Here is a 16589-nt window from a genome sequence, read left to right as displayed (position 1 = left end):
GAGCCTAGTCCAACTGCCCTGACAGGCCGCTGCCTCCACAGAGGTGGAGGATTTGTTCCCCAGCATCCTTTTCTTGCTCAGGGACTGCAGCGCCTCCCCAGCAACTCGGACACCCTCATAGACACCAGGTACCCAGTCATCTAGAGCAGCCAGGGGCTCCTGCCCTGACCCCACCCCAAGCTAAGGCCTGCCACGACAGGGTCGGTGTCCCACCCACACCAGGTTCATGACCCCGCCCCTGCCGTGCTACCACTCAAGCTCCCGCCCCACCCACACCCTGCCTCCTCCTGACCCCCCACAACCAGCCCATTCACGTGCCCCACCCTGGCCCCGCCCTCGCTCAGGCCCCACCCCTCCTTGCCCGGACCTCACTCTTGATCAGTCCCCAGTCCCACCCCAGCCTCACCTCCTCCTGACTCACCCCCACGCCACGCCTTCTGCATGCCCACAACCCACACTCTGCCTCCCCCAGCTCAGACCCATCAGGCCCACTAACCCTCCCCGCTTGTGCCCAGGCTCCAGACACACCACGGTCATGCTCCTGTCCCGCCCTTGGGTCCCCACCCGGCCTGTGCGAGGCCCTCCTCCCACGACCCCACTCAGTAGTCACCTGCAGCGCATCCGTCATGCCCCTACTTATCCCAGACTCTGCCCCTAACAGGCCTGCTAACTCCCCGCCCCATTGCCATCCTCACCACGCCCTTCCCAGGCCACGCCTGCTCCAGCACCTCCACGGCCTCTACACCTGCCCCGCTCGCCCAGGCCTGGGTCAGACCCACCGCCCCACTGCGCTCCCCCGCGTCCACGTCAGGGGCTATGGTGACACCACCTTTGTCTCCCCCACCCACTGTGTCCCCCCTGGGTTGGTGTGGATGGGTTTTAATAAATGGAAGCCTTTCTCTCTGGACCAGCACAGACCAGGATTCTGGGCTTAGCTGCCATGAGGCTAAGAACAGGAGAAACAGGGACTGTTGCAGGAAGTCAGGGACCCCGAACGGAGGGACCGGCTGGAGCCACGGCAGAGGAACATAAATTGCGAAGATTTCATTTTAATGTGGACATGTATCAGTTCCCAAATAATACTTTTATAATTTCTTATGCTTAATTTGGGGAACTGATAAATGTCAGTTTTTTGTTTGTCCGGGAACATCGGCAGACTCACGTCTAAAGAGTCGAGCTCCCCGAAAAAGACATTCTTGGCCTTTTTAAAGGCTTACAACTTTAAGGGATCCACGCGAAAGGGTCGTGATAAATCATGCAAGCGAGGGAAACGTGACTGGGGGCTACCTGCATCAGCTAACAGAACAAAAAGTTTTACAATGCTTTTTTTCATACAGTGTCTGGAATTTACAGATAACACAAGTAGTTTAGGTTGGGGTTGATGTTATTATTATTACTTTTTTTAACTCCTAGGGCCGGGTGGTGGTGTCAAGGTTGTCTGGCTATTTATCTTACTTTTGTTTCTTTCTCTCTTTCCTCCTGTCTTGTGAACCAGGCAAGGTCGGGGGAGGAGGGCAGCAGGAGTAGTAGTGGTCTCCTTCCTTAGGATCAGTTACAGATGTGTGTGTGCACCTGCACACACTGGGCCTCCATGTAAAAGCTACTTTGTTCTGTGGGTCATGGTAGGAAAGTCTAGAACTACTGCCCTGAGGACCTTCTGTGGCCATGAGTATGGAATTGGTGACTGTAGGGCCTTTGCATTATCTGGGGCTTTGGGCCCGGAGAGGTGGACAGGTTGGAGTCAAGGGTGGCCAGGAACAGCAGGAGGCAAGGTCCTGGTTTGTTCTGGAGGACAGCCAAGTGCATTGTCCCCATCAGACCTGGCACTGCGGCCAGTCCAACCCCCCTTGACTGCCCTGTAAACTCTGCTTTCTGCCCCTACCCTTGGAGCCTGCTCTCTGCCTGCCAGCAGCCAAGGGAAGGACACCCCTCAACCTGTCCTTCCTGGAAGGCCCATCTGCTTAGACCCCTCCAGCGGCCTGCACATACCCCCAGGAGAGTGGCCCAGGCCTCACTGGTCCTGAGATCTGTGGCTCAAGACTTGCGCCCTATGAGTCCTGCTGGCTGGTCAGAAGCACCCTTGGCATCCCCCACCCCCACCCTGTGCCCTGTGCCGTCCCAACCACTGCCTGGAGGGCCCGATCCTGGCCCCTAGCCCTCCGCCCTCTTGCCCAGCATTGGGCCCTGTGCCCGTCCACCTCAGGCCTATAGCTCCCTAGATGGTATGGCGACGCCAGGGCCTGGCCGAGGCAAGCACAGCTGAAAACTTCAGGGCCTGCAAGACCCTCAGGCCAGGCCTGGGCTGCAGGGCTGTTGAGCCCAGATTCAGTCCAGGGGTTCTCTTTCAGCAGAACTGGGAGCTGGACCTCCAACTTGGGCAGCCTGTTGCGGGTGGCCTTGAGTGAGAGACGCACCCAGAAGTCGCTGTGCGTTCTCTGGGGGAGGATAAGCCAGATTTGCTGCAACACAACGCTACCTCTGCAGTTCCAGCGGAACTCTCAGCCCCACCTTCCCTACGGAGGGCCTCAGGTCCAGGATGCGCCCCTCATTTTTCTGAACAGGCCAGTTCAGAGCCGGTGAGCTGGGCTGAAGGACAGGGCCAGAGTTGCAGGGGAGAGGTGAGCAGGCTGTTGTCTGTCCTCCGCCCATGACTGGCTGGGTGTGGAGAGAAGGGCCATGGACAGCAGGATTCTCCTTGCAGAAGAGTTGCTGCCCTGTGGTCCTCAGGTGCGGTCTGCGGTGGAGTGGGCTGGCATCAGGGTCTGCAGGCTCAATCGCCTCATGCAGGGTGAAAGGTGTGCCCACGGTCCCCTATCGGGGGAACTCACCCCCAATATTTCAATGAATGTTCTTTCTATTTTCCATAAGTGTCAGCCGGCTGAGAAATGAAGAGAAAGAATACAAAGAGAGGAATTTTACAGCTGGGCTTCCAGGGATGACATCACATATCAGTAGGACTGTGATGCCCACCCGAGCCTCAAAACCAGCAACCTTTTATTAAGGGTTTGAAAAGGGGAAGGGGTGTAAGCACAGGGAGTAGGTACAAAGATCACATGCTTAAAAGGGCAAAAAACAGAACTACTGATAAGCGTCCAACAAAGATCAGAAGGCAAAGGGCAAACAGAATTACTGATAAGGGTCTATGTTTAGCAGTGCACGTATTGTCTTGCTTAGCATCTTAAACAACAGAAAACAGGGTTCGAGAGCAGAGAATCGGTCTGACCACAAATTTACCAGGGCAGAGTTTTTCTCCACCCTAATAAGCCTGAGGGTACTGTAGGAGACCAAGGTGTAGCTCAGTCCTTATCTCAACCGCATAAGACGGACATTCCCAGAGCAGACATTTATAGACCTCCCCCCAGGAATGCATTCCTTTCCCAGGGTATTAATATTCCTTGCTAGGAAAAGAATTTAGTAATATCTTCCCTACTTACACATCCCTTTATAGGCTGTCTGCAAGAAGAAAAATATGGCTCTTTTAGCCTCACCCCGCAGGCAGTCAGACCTTATGGTTTTCTTCCCTTGTTCCCTAAAAATCGCTGTTATTCTGTTCTTTTTAAGGTGCACTGATTTCATATTGTCCAAACACATGTTTTACAATCAATTTGTACAGTTAACACAATTATCATAGTGGTCCTGAAGTGATGTACATCCTCAACTTATGAAGATAACAGGATTAAGAGATTAAAGTAAGACAGGCATTAAGGAGGGAGACCACTGCTACTCCTGCTGCCCTCCTCCCCGCAACCTTGCCTAGTTCACAAGACAGGAGGAAAGAGAGAAAGAAACAAAAGTAAGATAAAGAGCCAGACAACCTTGGCACCACCACTCGGCCCTAGGAGTTAAAATAAAAGTAGTAATAATAACATCAACCCCTGACCTAAACTACTTGTGTTGTCTGTAAATTCCAGACACTATGAAAAAAAGCACTGTAAAACTTTATGTTCTGTTAGCTGATGCATGTAGCCCCCAGTCACGTTTCCCACGCTTGCTGGATTTATCACGACCCTTTCATGTGGACCCCTTAAAGTTGTAAGCCTTTGAAAAGGCCAAGTATTTCTTTTTCAGAGAGCTCAGCTCTTAAGACATGAGTCTGCCGACACTCCCGGATGAAGAAAAAACCTCTTCCTTCTTTATCCGGTGTCTCAGGAGCTTTGTTTGTGGCTCATCCTGCTACATTTATTGGTTCCCTGACCGGGAATCGAGGTGATTAATGAATGGTCGAGGCAGGCCCTTAGGCAGCTTATGCCTACCCTGTAGAGCATCCCTGCGGGGGACTCTGGCCAGCTTGAGCGATGCGGATCCTGAGAGCACTCCCGGGTAGGCATTTGCCCCAGTGGAACGCCTCCTCAGAGCAGTGCACAGCAGGCCCCCATGGAGGATCCACACAGTGGCTGAACACCGGGAAGGAACCGGCACTTTAAGTCCAGACATCTGAAACTTAGTAAGACTGGTCTTTGGAACTTGCCCACTCCATTTGAGTGGAAGCGTGACCTGATCACCCATGGGGTGCCTGTACCAGCACTTTGGTTCTTGTTTTTGACTTGACTTGAATTAATTGCTTGATACTTTGGTTTTAGTGTTGATTTTGACTTGACTTGAATTGCTTGATAAGCAGGCGTGCCTTTATTGGCACTTTGGTTTGGGTTCTGATTTTGACTTGGTTTAAATTGCTTGACGAACAGGGGTGCCTTTAACAACACTTTGGTTTTAGTTTTGATTTTGATTTAGTGTGAATTAGACGAGTGAGTGACCTTTTACCCTTTCCTTCTTGTAGTGTGAATGTTGTTTTGTCTCGAAAGAAAAATAGGTCAGACACAAAGTAAGCCCACTCCGCTAGGAACTGTGTTTAAAAAAAAAAAAAATCAAGAAAAGAAAAATAAAAGGAAAGGCATCAAATCACCAAAACTTACTCTATTAAAATGAATGTTACAGAACCTTAAGAAAGGTTTTGCAGGAGATTATAGTGTTAAGTTAACTCTCTAGGGGTTAAAAACTCTGTGTGAATTAGAATTGCCCTCTGTTGGTGTTGGACGGCCCACCAAAGGAACTATAGACAGAGAACAATTGGCCATGTATTTAAGGTGGTGACAGGGGTCGGAGAACAGCTAGTGTACCTAGATCAAATTCCTTTATATTGACTCACGGTTAAATACAATATAGACAAAATCAGCATAAATTTAGCCCTGTTTAACAGCTTATTGCAAAAAAGCCAAAAGTAAAAGTAAGAGCAGCTTCACCAGCAGACACAGAGTTAAACAAGGAGTCCCAGAAACAGCAAGAGAAGCCAGTTTTGCAGAAACCGCCAGAGATAATATAAATTATTTCTCCATATGTCCCAGCTTACCCCGCTTTACCGAGGCCAACAGCCCCCTCAGAAACTAGATTCAGGAGCTAACACGCCCCAGGTCTCACCTCGAAGAAGAGGATCGGAGCCTCGAGAAGCCAAGGAAGGAAGTCAAGACAGTCAAGTGCCCGTCTCAGATCTGGTCTTGCTCGAGCTATGCAAATGCCTCTCAGGGAGACACGAGGACCTGTCTGTTATAATGACCAGGCCCACATCCGGAGGGGCAACAGACTTTCATCTATCAGCACTTTTCAACCATTGATCTACTAAACTGGAAACACCCTGAACCCGCCGCCTTGCTCCCGGCAGCTAGAGCCCTGTCGACATGACTGTGTAGAGGTGTTGGACTCCAGTTTACTCCAGCAGACCTGACCTCCGGGACCAGCCTTGGGCATCAGTAGACCAGGAGCTATTCGTGGACGGGAACAGCTTCATCAACCCACAAGGAGAGAGATGTGCGGAGTGTGCGGTGGTAACCCTGGACACTGTCGTTAAGCTGAGCTCATTGCTTTAGTTCGGGCCTTAGAACTCAGTGAAGGTAGGACTGTAAACATCTACACTGACTCTCGGTGTGCCTGTTTAACCCTCCAGGTGAATGAAAAATTACATAAAGAAAAGAGCCTGTTAAACTCTAGGAAAAAGGGAAAAAAGACCCAGAGAATGCAACTCAGCTTCAGCGTTTGCAGAGGTACTGAGAAGCACTTCTGCAGAGGCTGAGAGTTGGTAGAAAAAAGCAAGTAATATAAAAAAAGATTTCAGGAATGCTTCAAGGAGCTGACAAGAGCCTGAGTCAGTTTTATAAGAGACTCTATAAAGCATTCTGGCTTTACACCCCATTTAACCCTGAGGCTGCTGAAAATCAGTATATAGTGAATACTTCATTTGTAAAGCAAGCCCAGGGTAACATCAAGCAGACGCTGCAGGCACAAATACCACCTAGTCTAGAAAAGTGGCCACCAAGGTGTATGTTAACTGTGACCAAGGAACAAAACTAGGAAAGAGCAAAAGAAAAGGAAAGACTAAGAGTAAGTGTAAAAAAGAATAATTAGCAATGTGAGAGGACGTGGACGTGGATGTAGATATGAAAGAAGTCCAGTTAGGCAAGGATTCAAGAGCCGGACAAGGCTAGAGAGAGATTAATGTGCAAGATGCAAAAAGAAAGGACACTAGAAAGGTAAACGTTCAAAAGGCAATAAAGGAAATGGCCAAGGCTGCAAGACAAAGAGGCCATCGGCCACGGGCTGCCGCACTTCGGAGGAACCAAATACCAATTTGATCAGACTGACAGGAGCTGAAGAATGTAAAGACTAGGGCAGACCCGGCACCTTCTCATTAGGCTCCCAGGAGCCCATGGTCACATTAGAAGTTAAAAGCGGCAAGATTCTGCCATGCATTCCAGTTTCTCACTGAAGGCTGAGCCACTAAATAGAGTTACAAAGGGGGCATGGAGGGAGAAGAACCCCTCCTCTAAGAAACTTGGCCGGGCGCGGTGGCTCAAGTCTATAATCCCAGCACTTTGGGAGGCCGAGACGGGCGGATCACGAGGTCAGGAGATCAAGACCATCCTGGCTAACACGGTGAAACCCCGTCTCTATTAAGAAATACAAAAAACTAGCCGGGCGAGGTGGCGGGCGCCTGTAGTCCCAGCTACTCGGGAGGCTGAGGCCGGAGAATGGCGTGAACCCGGGAGGTGGAGCTTGCAGTGAGCTGAGATCTGGCCACTGCACTCCAGCCTGGGTGACAGAGGGAAACTCTGTCTCAAAAAAAAAAAAAAAAAAAAAACAGGGCCGGGCGTGGTGGCTCACGCCTGTAATCCCAGCACTTTGGGAGGCCGAGGTGGGCGGATCACGAGGTCAGGAGATTGAGATCATCCTGGCTAACACGGTGAAACCCCGTCTCTACTAAAAATACAAAAAAATTAACCGGGTGTGGTGGCGGGTGCCTGTGGTCCCAGCTACTCGGGAGGCTGAGGCGGGAGAATGGCGTGAACCCGGGAGGTGGAGCTTGCAGTGAGCCGAGATTGCGTCTCTGCACTCCAGCCTGGGTGACAGAGCGAGAGACTCCATCTCAAAAAAAAACAAAAACAAAAAACAAACTTCTGTTATTAAAAAATACTGTGTTACTCGCAAAGAAAAAGCTTTTTTTTTTTTTTTTTTTTGAGACTGAGTCTTGCTCTGCCGCCCAGGCTGGAGTGCAGCGACCGCATCTCAGCTCACTGCAAGCTCCGCCTCCCGGGTTTAGGCCATTCTCCTGTCTCAGCCTCCCGAGTAGCTGGGACTACAGGCCCCGCCACCACGCCCGGGTAGTTTATTTTGTATTTTTTAGTAGAGACGGGGTTTCACCGTGTTAGCCAGGATGGTCTCGATCTGCTGACCTCGTGATCCGCCCGTCTTGGCCTCCCAAAGTGCTGGGATTACAGGCTTGAGCCACCGCGCCCGGCCAGAAAAAGCTTTTAAGACTCAGTAAAAAACTAACCTGCTTAGGACATGACAAAGTTGATACACAAGCCTGTACAGGTTTAACATAGGTTTGATCCTAGGTCTTTATTTAGAAAATAGTTTCCAGCTATAAGAAAATTTAAAACCTTCACTGTATTACCAGTAATAGAAACTTGCTTGCTGCTGCCCTGTGTATTATACTTGCTCCTTCAAATAATAAAAGTGAGAACTCCCACTAATTGTGAAAATTCTCAAAGAGGGGGATAAGGACGGAGACCACTACTACTCCTGCTGCCCTCCTCCCGCGCCCCCGCCACCTTGCCTAGTTCACAAGACAGGAGGAAAGAGAGAAAGAAACAAAAATAAGATAAATAGCCAGACAACCTTGGCACCACCACTTGGCCCCAGGAGTTTAAAAAAAAAGTAGTAATAATAACATCAACCCCTGACCTAAACTACTTGTGTTATCTGTAAATTCCAGACACTGTATGAAAAAAACATAGTAAAACTTTTTGTTCTGTTAGCTGATGCATGTAGCATCATTAAATCCCACGCTTGCTGGATTTATCACGACCCTTTCACGTGGACCCCTTAAAGTTGTAAGCCTTTAAAAAGGCCAAACATTTCTTTTTTGGAGAGCTCGGCTCTTAAGACGCGAGTCTGCCGACACTCCCGGACGAATAAAAAACCTCTTCCTTCTTTAATCCGGTGTCTGAGGAGTTTTGTCTGCGGCTGGTCCTGCTACAATCCCAAAGCCTCGGGAAGCAATGCTGATCTTTGCTGGACCACCATGTACTTTCATGACACCAATCCCTTCCTATCCTATTCAACTTCTAAAAGGTGCCCCTGGGCAGATGCTGGCTGTCTGAGGCGACCTGGGGTTCAGGTCCCTTTCAGATGAAGGTAGGGTCCAGCCCTATGGGGCTTAGCGGGTTTTCTCCCCGTGTGCAGAGACAAGAGATTGTGAGAAATAAAGACACAAGACAAAGAGATAAAGAGAAAACAGCTGGGCCCGGGGGACCACTACCATCAAGACGCGGAGACCAATAGTGGCTCCGAATGGCTGCGCGCACTGATATTTATTGCATACAAAACAAGGGGGGCAGGGTAAGGAGGGTGACTCTTTCAAGTGATTGATAATGTCAAGCAAGTCATGTGATCATAGGACGGGGGGGGTCCTTCCCTTTTAAGTAGCTGAAACAGAGAGAAGACAGCATACGTCAGCATTTTCTTCTATGTACTTATAAGAAAGATCAAAGACTTTAAGACTTTCACTATTTCTTCCACTACTATCTGCTACGAACTTTAAAGAGGAACCAGGAGTACGGGAGGAACATGAAAGTGGACAAGAAACGTGACCATTAAAGCACAACACCACAAGGAGGGGTTTAGGCCTCCGGATGACTGCGGGCGAGCCTGGATAATATCCAGCCCCCCACAAGAAGCTGGTGGAGCAGAGTGTTCCCTGACTCCTCCAAGGAGAGGGGACTCCCTTTCGCGGTCTGTTAAGTAACAGGTGTCTTCTTCCCAGACACTGGCGTTACCGCTTGACCAAGGAGCCCTCAGGCGGCCCTTATGCGGGCGTGACAGAGACAGAGTGCTCACTTCTTGTCCTCTAGGTCACTTCTCACATTGTTCCTAGGTTATATTAGTAATGCAACAAAGAGTAATATTAAAAGCCAATGATTAATGTTTATACTAATGATTGATAATTATCCATGATCATTTTTATATCCAATTTGTATTATGACTATTTTCCTTTTAACTATTTTCTTTATTATACTGAAACAGTTTGCATCTTCAGTCTCTTGCCTTGGCACCTAGGTAATCCTCCGCCCACAGATGAAATCGGAGCTCTGCTGACATTGGTGTCTTCTCCAGACGTACTTGGTGGTCCAAATTCTTTCCCTTGGCTTTACAAGTGAGCCAGCGGTGTCCTGCTGTCAAGCCTGAGAGATAATGGGCACAGGCGACACTTTTTAAGACATGTGGGTGTTTTTAGAAACAAAACAAGTAATGTTAGCCCTGAATTCTCCGTTTCACGTGTTCTTCCTGATATTAACCACACGTTCTTTCTAACATTAACCACCACATCGTCTTTTTGCAATAATCTTGGCAGGGGAAAATATGCTAGCCAGGGTGCACTAAATCGATTTCAAGCACGGAGGATGGGTCACACCAGGCAGTTCAAAAGACCCGTCCCTGAGCTGGGCGCGGTGGCTCACGCCTGTAATCCCAGCACTTTGGGAGGCCGAGACGGGCGGATCACGAGGTCAGGAGTTCGAGACCATCCTGGCTGACACGGTGAAACCCCGACTCTACTAAAAAATACAAAAAACTAGCCGGGCGTGGTGGCGGCGCCTGTAGTCCCAGCTACTCGGGAGGCTGAGGCAGGAGGATGGCGTGAACCCGGGAGGTGGAGCTTGCAGTGAGCCAAGATCGCGCCACCGCACTCCAGCCCGGGCGACAGAGCCAGACTCTGTCTCAAAAAAAAAAAAAAAAAAAAAAAAAAGACCCGTCCCTGCGGCAGCGGAGACCCCGCCCCTCTCCCGTGCGCCCACTCCTTTCGGTCAATCACCGCAGCGGGGAGCAGCTATTTGAATGTCCCCGCCCCCTATCTGAAGGCCGCTCTGCCATTGGCCCCGCCCCGCCCCGCCCACCGTGGCCAGCCCTTCAAGTCCCGCGGCCCCAGTACGCAGGGCGGAGACTGTGCCGACATGGAGTTGGGTCTCGCGGGCCGCCGGGTGCTGGTCACCGGGGCGGGCAAAGGTGGGCGGCGGGGAAAGGTCGGTAAAGGCCGGCGGAGGGCAGAGGCGGGCAGGGGATGCCCTCACTGAGCCGCGCTCCCGGCAGGTATCGGGCGCGGCACGGTCCAGGCGCTGCACGCGGCGGGCGCGCGGGTGGTGGCTGTGAGCCGAACACAGGCGGATCTTGACAGCCTCGTCCGCGAGGTAGGCCCCGCCGGGTCCCAGGGCTGCGAGGCGGCGGGGCGGCGAGCCAGGAGGGGGCGCCAGCCAGCGGGGGCGGTATCCCGGTGCGCGACTTCGCCTCCCCTCGCGGGCGCTGCGCTTCTCACCGCGGCCTGGGCGCCCTCGCACCGTCTTCCGGGGCTGGTGGCCTGCGTGGGCGGTCGGGCGGCCGGCAGAGCTGCCAGGGCCCCCGGGCTCAGAAAGAGGCCGAAATGGCTGCGGAGCAGGCCCCGGGCAGGAGTCGCTCGGGCGCAGGGAGGAAGTGAACCGGCCGGAGGCAGCGCCTGGCTGCTGGCCCCACAGTCCTGACACCTCCGGAGCTCCTAACTCCTTTCCTTGTCCGGCTGAAAGGTCACCAGCCCCAGTCCCCAGCTGTGCCGCTTGCTGGGCACAGAGCCTCTGGTAACTGCCCCCTGATGCACACAGTGCCCGGGGATAGAGCCCGTGTGCGTGGACCTGGGTGACTGGGAGGCCACCGAGCGGGCGCTGGGCAGCGTGGGCCCCGTGGACCTGCTGGTGAACAACGCCGCTGTCGCCCTGCTGCAGCCCTTCCTGGAGGTCACCAAGGATGCCTTTGACAGGTGAGCCTGTGAGGGCGGAGAAACCTCAGGGAGGGGCTGTCCCGGAGGAGGCAGCAGCCCTAATCTCTGACCAGGGTCTGTCCTTCGGCCTCTAGATCCTTTGAAGTGAACCTGCGTGCGGTCATCCAGGTGTCACAGGTGAGCTGCCCTGCGGGCTGGACAGGAATTCTGATGAGTGGTGCCAGCTCTGCCTCACGGTCTCGCTGCAATTTCAGATCGTGGCCAGGGGCTTAATAGCCCGGGGAGCCCCGGGGGCCATCGTGAATATCTCCAGCCAGTGCTCCCAGCGGGCAGTAACTAACCATAGCGTCTACTGTGAGTACCCCAGCTGTGCCCTCAGCCCCACCCCCACCCCAGCCTCACCCGCATCACCAACCCCAGCCACAGCCAGCTTGGGTTCCTCTTCACAGGCTCCACCAAGGGTGCCCTGGACATGCTGACCAAGGTGATGGCCCTAGAGCTCGGGCCCCACAAGGTGAGCAGGGCTGGGATACCTCCCCCAACCTAGGGCACCCCACTCGCCCTGCTGACCCCAGCTGTCCCGGTGTAGATCCGAGTGAATGCAGTAAACCCCACAGTGGTGATGACGCACATGGGCCAGGCCACCTGGAGTGACCCCTGCAAGGCCAAGACTATGCTGGACCGAATCCCACTTGGCAAGTTTGCTGGTGAGTCAGGTGGGAGATCAGCCAGCGTGGTGCCAGCAGCCCCTGTGCGTGCCCTGGGCAGGGGTGGGAGGGAAAGATGGGCGACAGCCTCCTTCATCTATGCCCCTGACCCCCGCCCTGCCCACAGAGGTAGAGCATGTGGTGGATGCCATCCTCTTTCTGCTGAGTGACCGAAGCGGCATGACCACGGGCTCCACTCTGCCGGTGGAAGGGGGCTTCTGGGCCAACTGAGCTCCCTCCACACACCTCAAACCCCATGCCGTGCCCATCCTACCCCCAATCCCTCCAATAAACCTGATTCTGCTGCCCAGGCTATGTGCTATTCCTAGGCTGCCAGCAGGTAGCTGGGGGCTTGGGGCCTGGTATGGAATGCAGGCAGAGACCCATGAGATTCATATTCCAATCCAAGGCGGAGCCTGGCTCCCACTCCTGAGGTCTTCAGGCTTGGCCAGTTTGCTGTCAGGGAGGTAGGAGGTGGTGAAAGGCCAGCTCCTAAAGAGGGTGGTGAATTTCAGCAAGGTTGGCCTTTGGACCTGTCCAGAACCTCTGGGGTGAGACAGTGTGTGCTTGTTGATCACCCGCTCTGTGAGTATACGGTTGGTTCCTCTTCCTTTAAGCTAATGAGTAAGACAAAAGGGAAACAAGGAGGATGTCAAGCTTCTCCACTTCGTCAGTGACCTGAGCCACTTTGTTGAATCAGATGGTTTTTGGATACTAGAAGAGCATTTCCTCAACTTGTGCTGTTCACAATGTAATGAGCAGACACAGCACCCTGAAGTCTAATCTACATTTTAATCATCTTAAGTCTAGACAAGTAACTGTAAATCAAGTCCCAGTGTGAAGAATTTGCCAATTCCCATGGTGTAAATACTCCCACCACAGCTGATTTCCAGCTACCAGTTAGATGTCATTGAATGGGGAGCACCCTGTTATGTGGTGTCTGTGTCCATAGGTGCCGCAGATGTACATAACCCGGGGCAGAGAAAACAGTCCTACGTGCAGAAATAACTAGGAAGTGATGTTTGTTGATTTTGCTTTTAATAACACAAATTGTAAACTTCTATAATTTAATTGTTAATGATCATTAACAACTGGCTAGCAAAATTCTTGAGAATTCCGCAGTCGGCTTTCCTGAGCCAGTAGGAGCTGCCCCCACACAGCACCAGGCGGAAGCAGACGGTGGCCCTCAGGGCACCCTCCAATCCCGAGTGACTCCACACCCGGGACCATGGTTCGGGGCCCACCGTTTCTGGCTTCAGCGTCAGCAGACTGTGCTGGGTCGCTGCTCTCTTCGCTTTCCACACCACACCCCGACCCCCATGCCCTCCTCCACCCTGCCCCTCCGCCTGGATTGCCCTTACTCCCAGTGCCAGCCAGAGGAGCCGAGGGATGGGGGGAGGCTGCCTTGGCTCCCATGGGGCTCCAAGAGGCCTGACCTGCTTCAGCCTCTTTTCAGACTGTCCCAGTCAGCACAACAGGAGCTGCCTGAGAACCAGGCCGGCCTCTCCCCGACATGTGCCCTCCCAGAGGCGCCCATCAGCCTGAGGGAGCCTTGTACACAGCGAAGCAAACATCCCAAGGGCTCAATGCACTAGCTATTGCTTTGATCTGGGTCAGCTGCTTTGGGGGCTCAGCAGCTCAGGCCCCTCTTCCCTGGGGTGGGGTGGAGGAAGCTTAGTGCTGCCCTCTGGGAACTCGGCTCCGAGGTGAGGTGCAGCTGGGGTGACAACCTGCTCTGCACCATCACTTGGGGGAATTAGGAGCAAACCGCCCCAGGGCAGAAGGGCAGGTAGTGAGAGGCAAGAGGTGTAGGTGGAGAATGTTTATTGTATAAAATAAGAAGGGGCCGCCCCGCCTCGGGGCGCAATGGACAGAACTCCCCCCCACCCTTCCCCTCCAGGGAAGCCCATCCTGGGGCTTCCCTGCACCTGCCCCTGCATCCCTGAGGGAGACCCTGCTCCCTCCTGGCCTCCGGCGGGGGCCAGGGAAGGCTGGAGCCACACCCCAGAATGAGGCAGCAGAGAGGACAGGATCCTGCCGCCCAGCCTCATCCCCATGCTTCCCCCCTGCCCACCCTCACCGCTCCCCACAGCCGACTCAGGGACACCACACGTCTCAACACAACAGCGGACACGTCTCCGGCTGCTCCCCGCCAGCCCTCAGGCTCAGGGGTGCCAGGGCTCTAGAAGACCGTGCACTTCTTCCCTGGCTTCTTCACTGGCGGCGGGCAGAGCACTGCGCGGATTGCCTCGTCAAACACTGTCTTCAGGCCCCGCTGGGTCAGGGCTGAGCACTCCAAGTACTTCACAGAGCCTAGGCAGTGAGGAGGGGAGACAATGAGGGTGGGGTACAGCGAAGCCTCCCCACCCCTCCCCTGCAGGCCGCCTGCGCCTACCCACCAATCTCCCGGGCCATGGCCAGGCCCTGTGGGTAGGTGATGGGCGCCAGCTTCTTGTCCCGCAGCCGCTCAATGGTGTCCTTGTCGTCGCGGAGGTCCAGCTTGGTGCCCACCAGGAGGATGGGCGTGTGGGGGCAGTGGTGCCGCACCTCCGGGTACCACTGCAGGGACAGACACTCTGACCCCAGGCCCGGAATCTGCTACCCCAGCCCCACCTGAGCAAGTCACGGCCCTCCGGGACTTTCCCCACTGCTCCAGAGCTACACTTGGCTCTTCCTCCTTCAAAGGGTGACCAGGGGCAGATTTGGTGGGGAGATATTGAGAAAAAACACGCAGCCAGGGAACCTGGAGACCTCCCAGGGCCTCCCAGTCAAGGCCCATCCTCAGCAGACAGAGAGCCCCTCCGTTCTGAGAGCTGAGCCCACCACCACTACGCCACCCCATCAGCCCCCACGGTCATTTTCAGACCCCACCCCATGTGCCTACTCCAGGCAGAACCGTATCTCAATCACCTCTGAAGGACAACTTGTCGGGGCAGGTTCTGGAGCAAGCCCTCTCCCCACAGGGGCCCCCAGCCTTGCCCTACCTTGGCACGAACGTTCTCGAAGGAGGCCGGGCTCACCAGGGAGAAGCAGATCAGAAAGACGTCCTTGGGAAGAAGGTGGGGCCTGGTGGAGTGGTCAAGGGCTCCCCAGGGCCCTGCTCCCTCCCTCATCACGACCTCAGGGACCCACCCAGCTCCCGGGGCTGGCCCTGTTGTCACCTACAGTTTGGGGGTAGGAGAGTGGCCGCAGCCGATCATAATCCTCCTGCCCCGCCGTGTCCCACAGCCCCAGGTTGACCGGCTTCCCGTCCACCATCACGTTGGCCGAGTAGTTGTCAAAACTGCAGAGTAGTGAGGGCAGGGTCAGGGCTTCGGAGGGGTCCCAGAAACCCCTGGCCCTGCTGGCCTGTGTCTTGGGTTTCACAACTCTGCACGGAACTAGAACTCTAGCCAGCACCTCAGCCCCAGCCGGGAAGCCCAGACAGGGCCACCTGAGCCGACATGGAAGCCCAGGGGAGATCCTGCCCATGAATCCCCCATGCCACACTCACACGGAGGGCCTGTGCTCTCCCGGGAAGCCCCCACACTCACACGGAGGGCCTGTGCTCTCCGGGGAAGCCCCCACACTCACACGGTGGGGATGTACTCTCCGGGGAAGGCGTTCGTCGTGTAGCTGATCAGCAAGCATGTCTTCCCCACGGCGCTGCGGACAGGGCAAGCCACGTGGCTCCCAGGCCCGGCCTCGGACCCTCTGCCCAGCAAGGGCAACCCCCTCCCCAGGAGCCAGAGGCGAGTTAGGGGCGTCTGGGATGGAGACAGGGGTCCCAGCCCACCAGATCCGCGGCGACCTAGGGCAGGCCGGGCTCTAGGGGCTGGGGTGGTGAATGGGGGCGCAGGGCGCCCAACACTGGGGCCCCAGGCAGAGGCCCCGACTCCGAGGGTGGCGGCAGGGGAGGGTGGGGCCGGCGAAGGGTTCAGCCCAGGTGAGAGGCCTGGCCCCACCCACTGGGAGGACAGGGCGGCGGCCCCGCCTCGCCGGCAGCCAGCCCGGACGGGAGCCGGGCAGCATCAGGTGGGCCCAAGCTGGAGGCCCGCGGAACCCGCCCCGCCCCACCCCGCCCCACCCCGCCCTACCCCGCCCTCCTCGGCCTCGGGGCGCACGCGGCTCGGGCGGGGTACTGCGGGGCCGCCTCGCGAGGACCCGGGCGCCACCCCCGCCCCGCCCCGGCTGCGCCCTGAGCCCCCGAGCCCCCCCGGCCCAGCCCAGCCGAGCGACCTCCGGGCCGCGCACTCACCCATCGCCGACCACCACGCACTTGATGGCCTGCATGGGCGCGGGCCGGGCGGCGGCGGGCGCGGCCGCGAGCCGAGCTGCGGAGAAATGCCCGGCGCCGCAGCGGCCGCGGACCCGAGCGCCGAGCGAGCGGCCGGAGACAGCCGAGCGCCGCCGAGCGCCGGGCGCGGAGACAGCCGAGCGCGGCCGGCGGGGGGCGGGGGGCGGGGGACGGGGGCGGGTGGGGGGCGCCCGGCCGCGCGGCTTTGGGGGCGGGGCCGCCCGAACCCGGGCAGAGCTGCGCGAGCCGCGGAGCCCCCGCCTCTAGCGCGTCCCCTGCCCGGGGGTCTCCTGTAGGTCCCTCGGGGCGC

General features: G+C 55.5%; 2 protein-coding genes and 1 long non-coding RNA gene across 9 annotated transcripts; 1 reads left to right on the top strand and 2 right to left on the bottom strand.

Annotated features, from left to right (window-relative positions):
• Positions 1–1033: 1033 nt before the first annotated feature.
• On the bottom strand, positions 1034–5815 carry LOC141408873 (uncharacterized). The gene is made up of 2 exons (XR_012426352.1): positions 5416–5815; positions 1034–2878 (listed from the first exon to the last, which is right to left on the bottom strand). It is a non-coding gene; the product is annotated as an uncharacterized lncRNA (long non-coding RNA).
• A 4672-nt stretch (positions 5816–10487) lies between these two features.
• DCXR (dicarbonyl and L-xylulose reductase) lies at positions 10488–13066 on the top strand. 6 transcript variants are annotated; one of them, XR_012426351.1, is made up of 8 exons: positions 10488–10554; positions 10639–10736; positions 11181–11335; positions 11431–11473; positions 11551–11650; positions 11723–11810; positions 11886–12003; positions 12956–13066. XR_012426351.1 is itself a non-coding variant. In XM_065532157.2 (8 exons), exons 1-8 carry the CDS (start codon positions 10503–10505, stop codon positions 13009–13011), a joined length of 687 nt encoding a protein of 228 aa, XP_065388229.1. In that variant the 5' UTR covers positions 10488–10502; the 3' UTR covers positions 13012–13066. The 6 variants fall into 6 exon arrangements, 3 of the variants coding, with proteins under 3 accessions (XP_065388229.1, XP_045232381.1, XP_045232380.2); XR_012426350.1 differs by having other exon boundaries at positions 12621–13066; XR_012426349.1 differs by lacking the exon at positions 12956–13066 and adding an exon at positions 12131–12313.
• Positions 13067–13810: 744 nt separating this feature from the next.
• RAC3 (Rac family small GTPase 3) lies at positions 13811–16359 on the bottom strand. Of its 2 annotated transcripts, none has more exons than XM_045376448.3 (6): positions 16241–16359; positions 15577–15648; positions 15169–15286; positions 14988–15050; positions 14399–14562; positions 13811–14316 (listed from the first exon to the last, which is right to left on the bottom strand). In XM_045376448.3, exons 1-6 carry the CDS (start codon positions 16273–16275, stop codon positions 14256–14258), a joined length of 513 nt encoding a protein of 170 aa, XP_045232383.1. In that variant the 5' UTR covers positions 16276–16359; the 3' UTR covers positions 13811–14255. The 2 variants fall into 2 exon arrangements, with proteins under 2 accessions (XP_045232383.1, XP_045232382.1); XM_045376447.3 differs by having other exon boundaries at positions 14403–14562.
• Between the last annotated feature and the right edge of the window lie 230 nt (positions 16360–16589).

The sequence above is a fragment of the Macaca fascicularis genome, chromosome 16 (genome assembly GCF_037993035.2).
Source record: "Macaca fascicularis isolate 582-1 chromosome 16, T2T-MFA8v1.1".
NCBI classification, from domain to species: domain Eukaryota; kingdom Metazoa; phylum Chordata; class Mammalia; order Primates; family Cercopithecidae; genus Macaca; species Macaca fascicularis.
This window is presented reverse-complemented; position numbering and strand designations above follow the sequence as displayed.

Bases quoted from the DNA above. Each gene is read 5' to 3' on its own strand.
- DCXR (XM_045376445.2), top strand. From the start codon at position 10,503: ATGGAGTTGGGTCTCGCGGGCCGCCGGGTGCTGGTCACCGGGGCGGGC. The intron at 11,651-11,745 runs GTGAGTACCCCA...TCCTCTTCACAG, and splicing joins AACTAACCATAGCGTCTACT to GCTCCACCAAGGGTGCCCTG. The intron at 11,811-11,885 runs GTGAGCAGGGCT...GTCCCGGTGTAG, and splicing joins TAGAGCTCGGGCCCCACAAG to ATCCGAGTGAATGCAGTAAA.
- RAC3 (XM_045376447.3), bottom strand. From the start codon at position 16,275: ATGCAGGCCATCAAGTGCGTGGTGGTCGGCGATGG. The intron at 14,563-14,987 runs GTAGGGCAAGGC...CTGTCCCTGCAG, and splicing joins TCGAGAACGTTCGTGCCAAG to TGGTACCCGGAGGTGCGGCA. The intron at 14,317-14,402 runs GTGGGTAGGCGC...CTCACTGCCTAG, and splicing joins GGCCATGGCCCGGGAGATTG to GCTCTGTGAAGTACTTGGAG.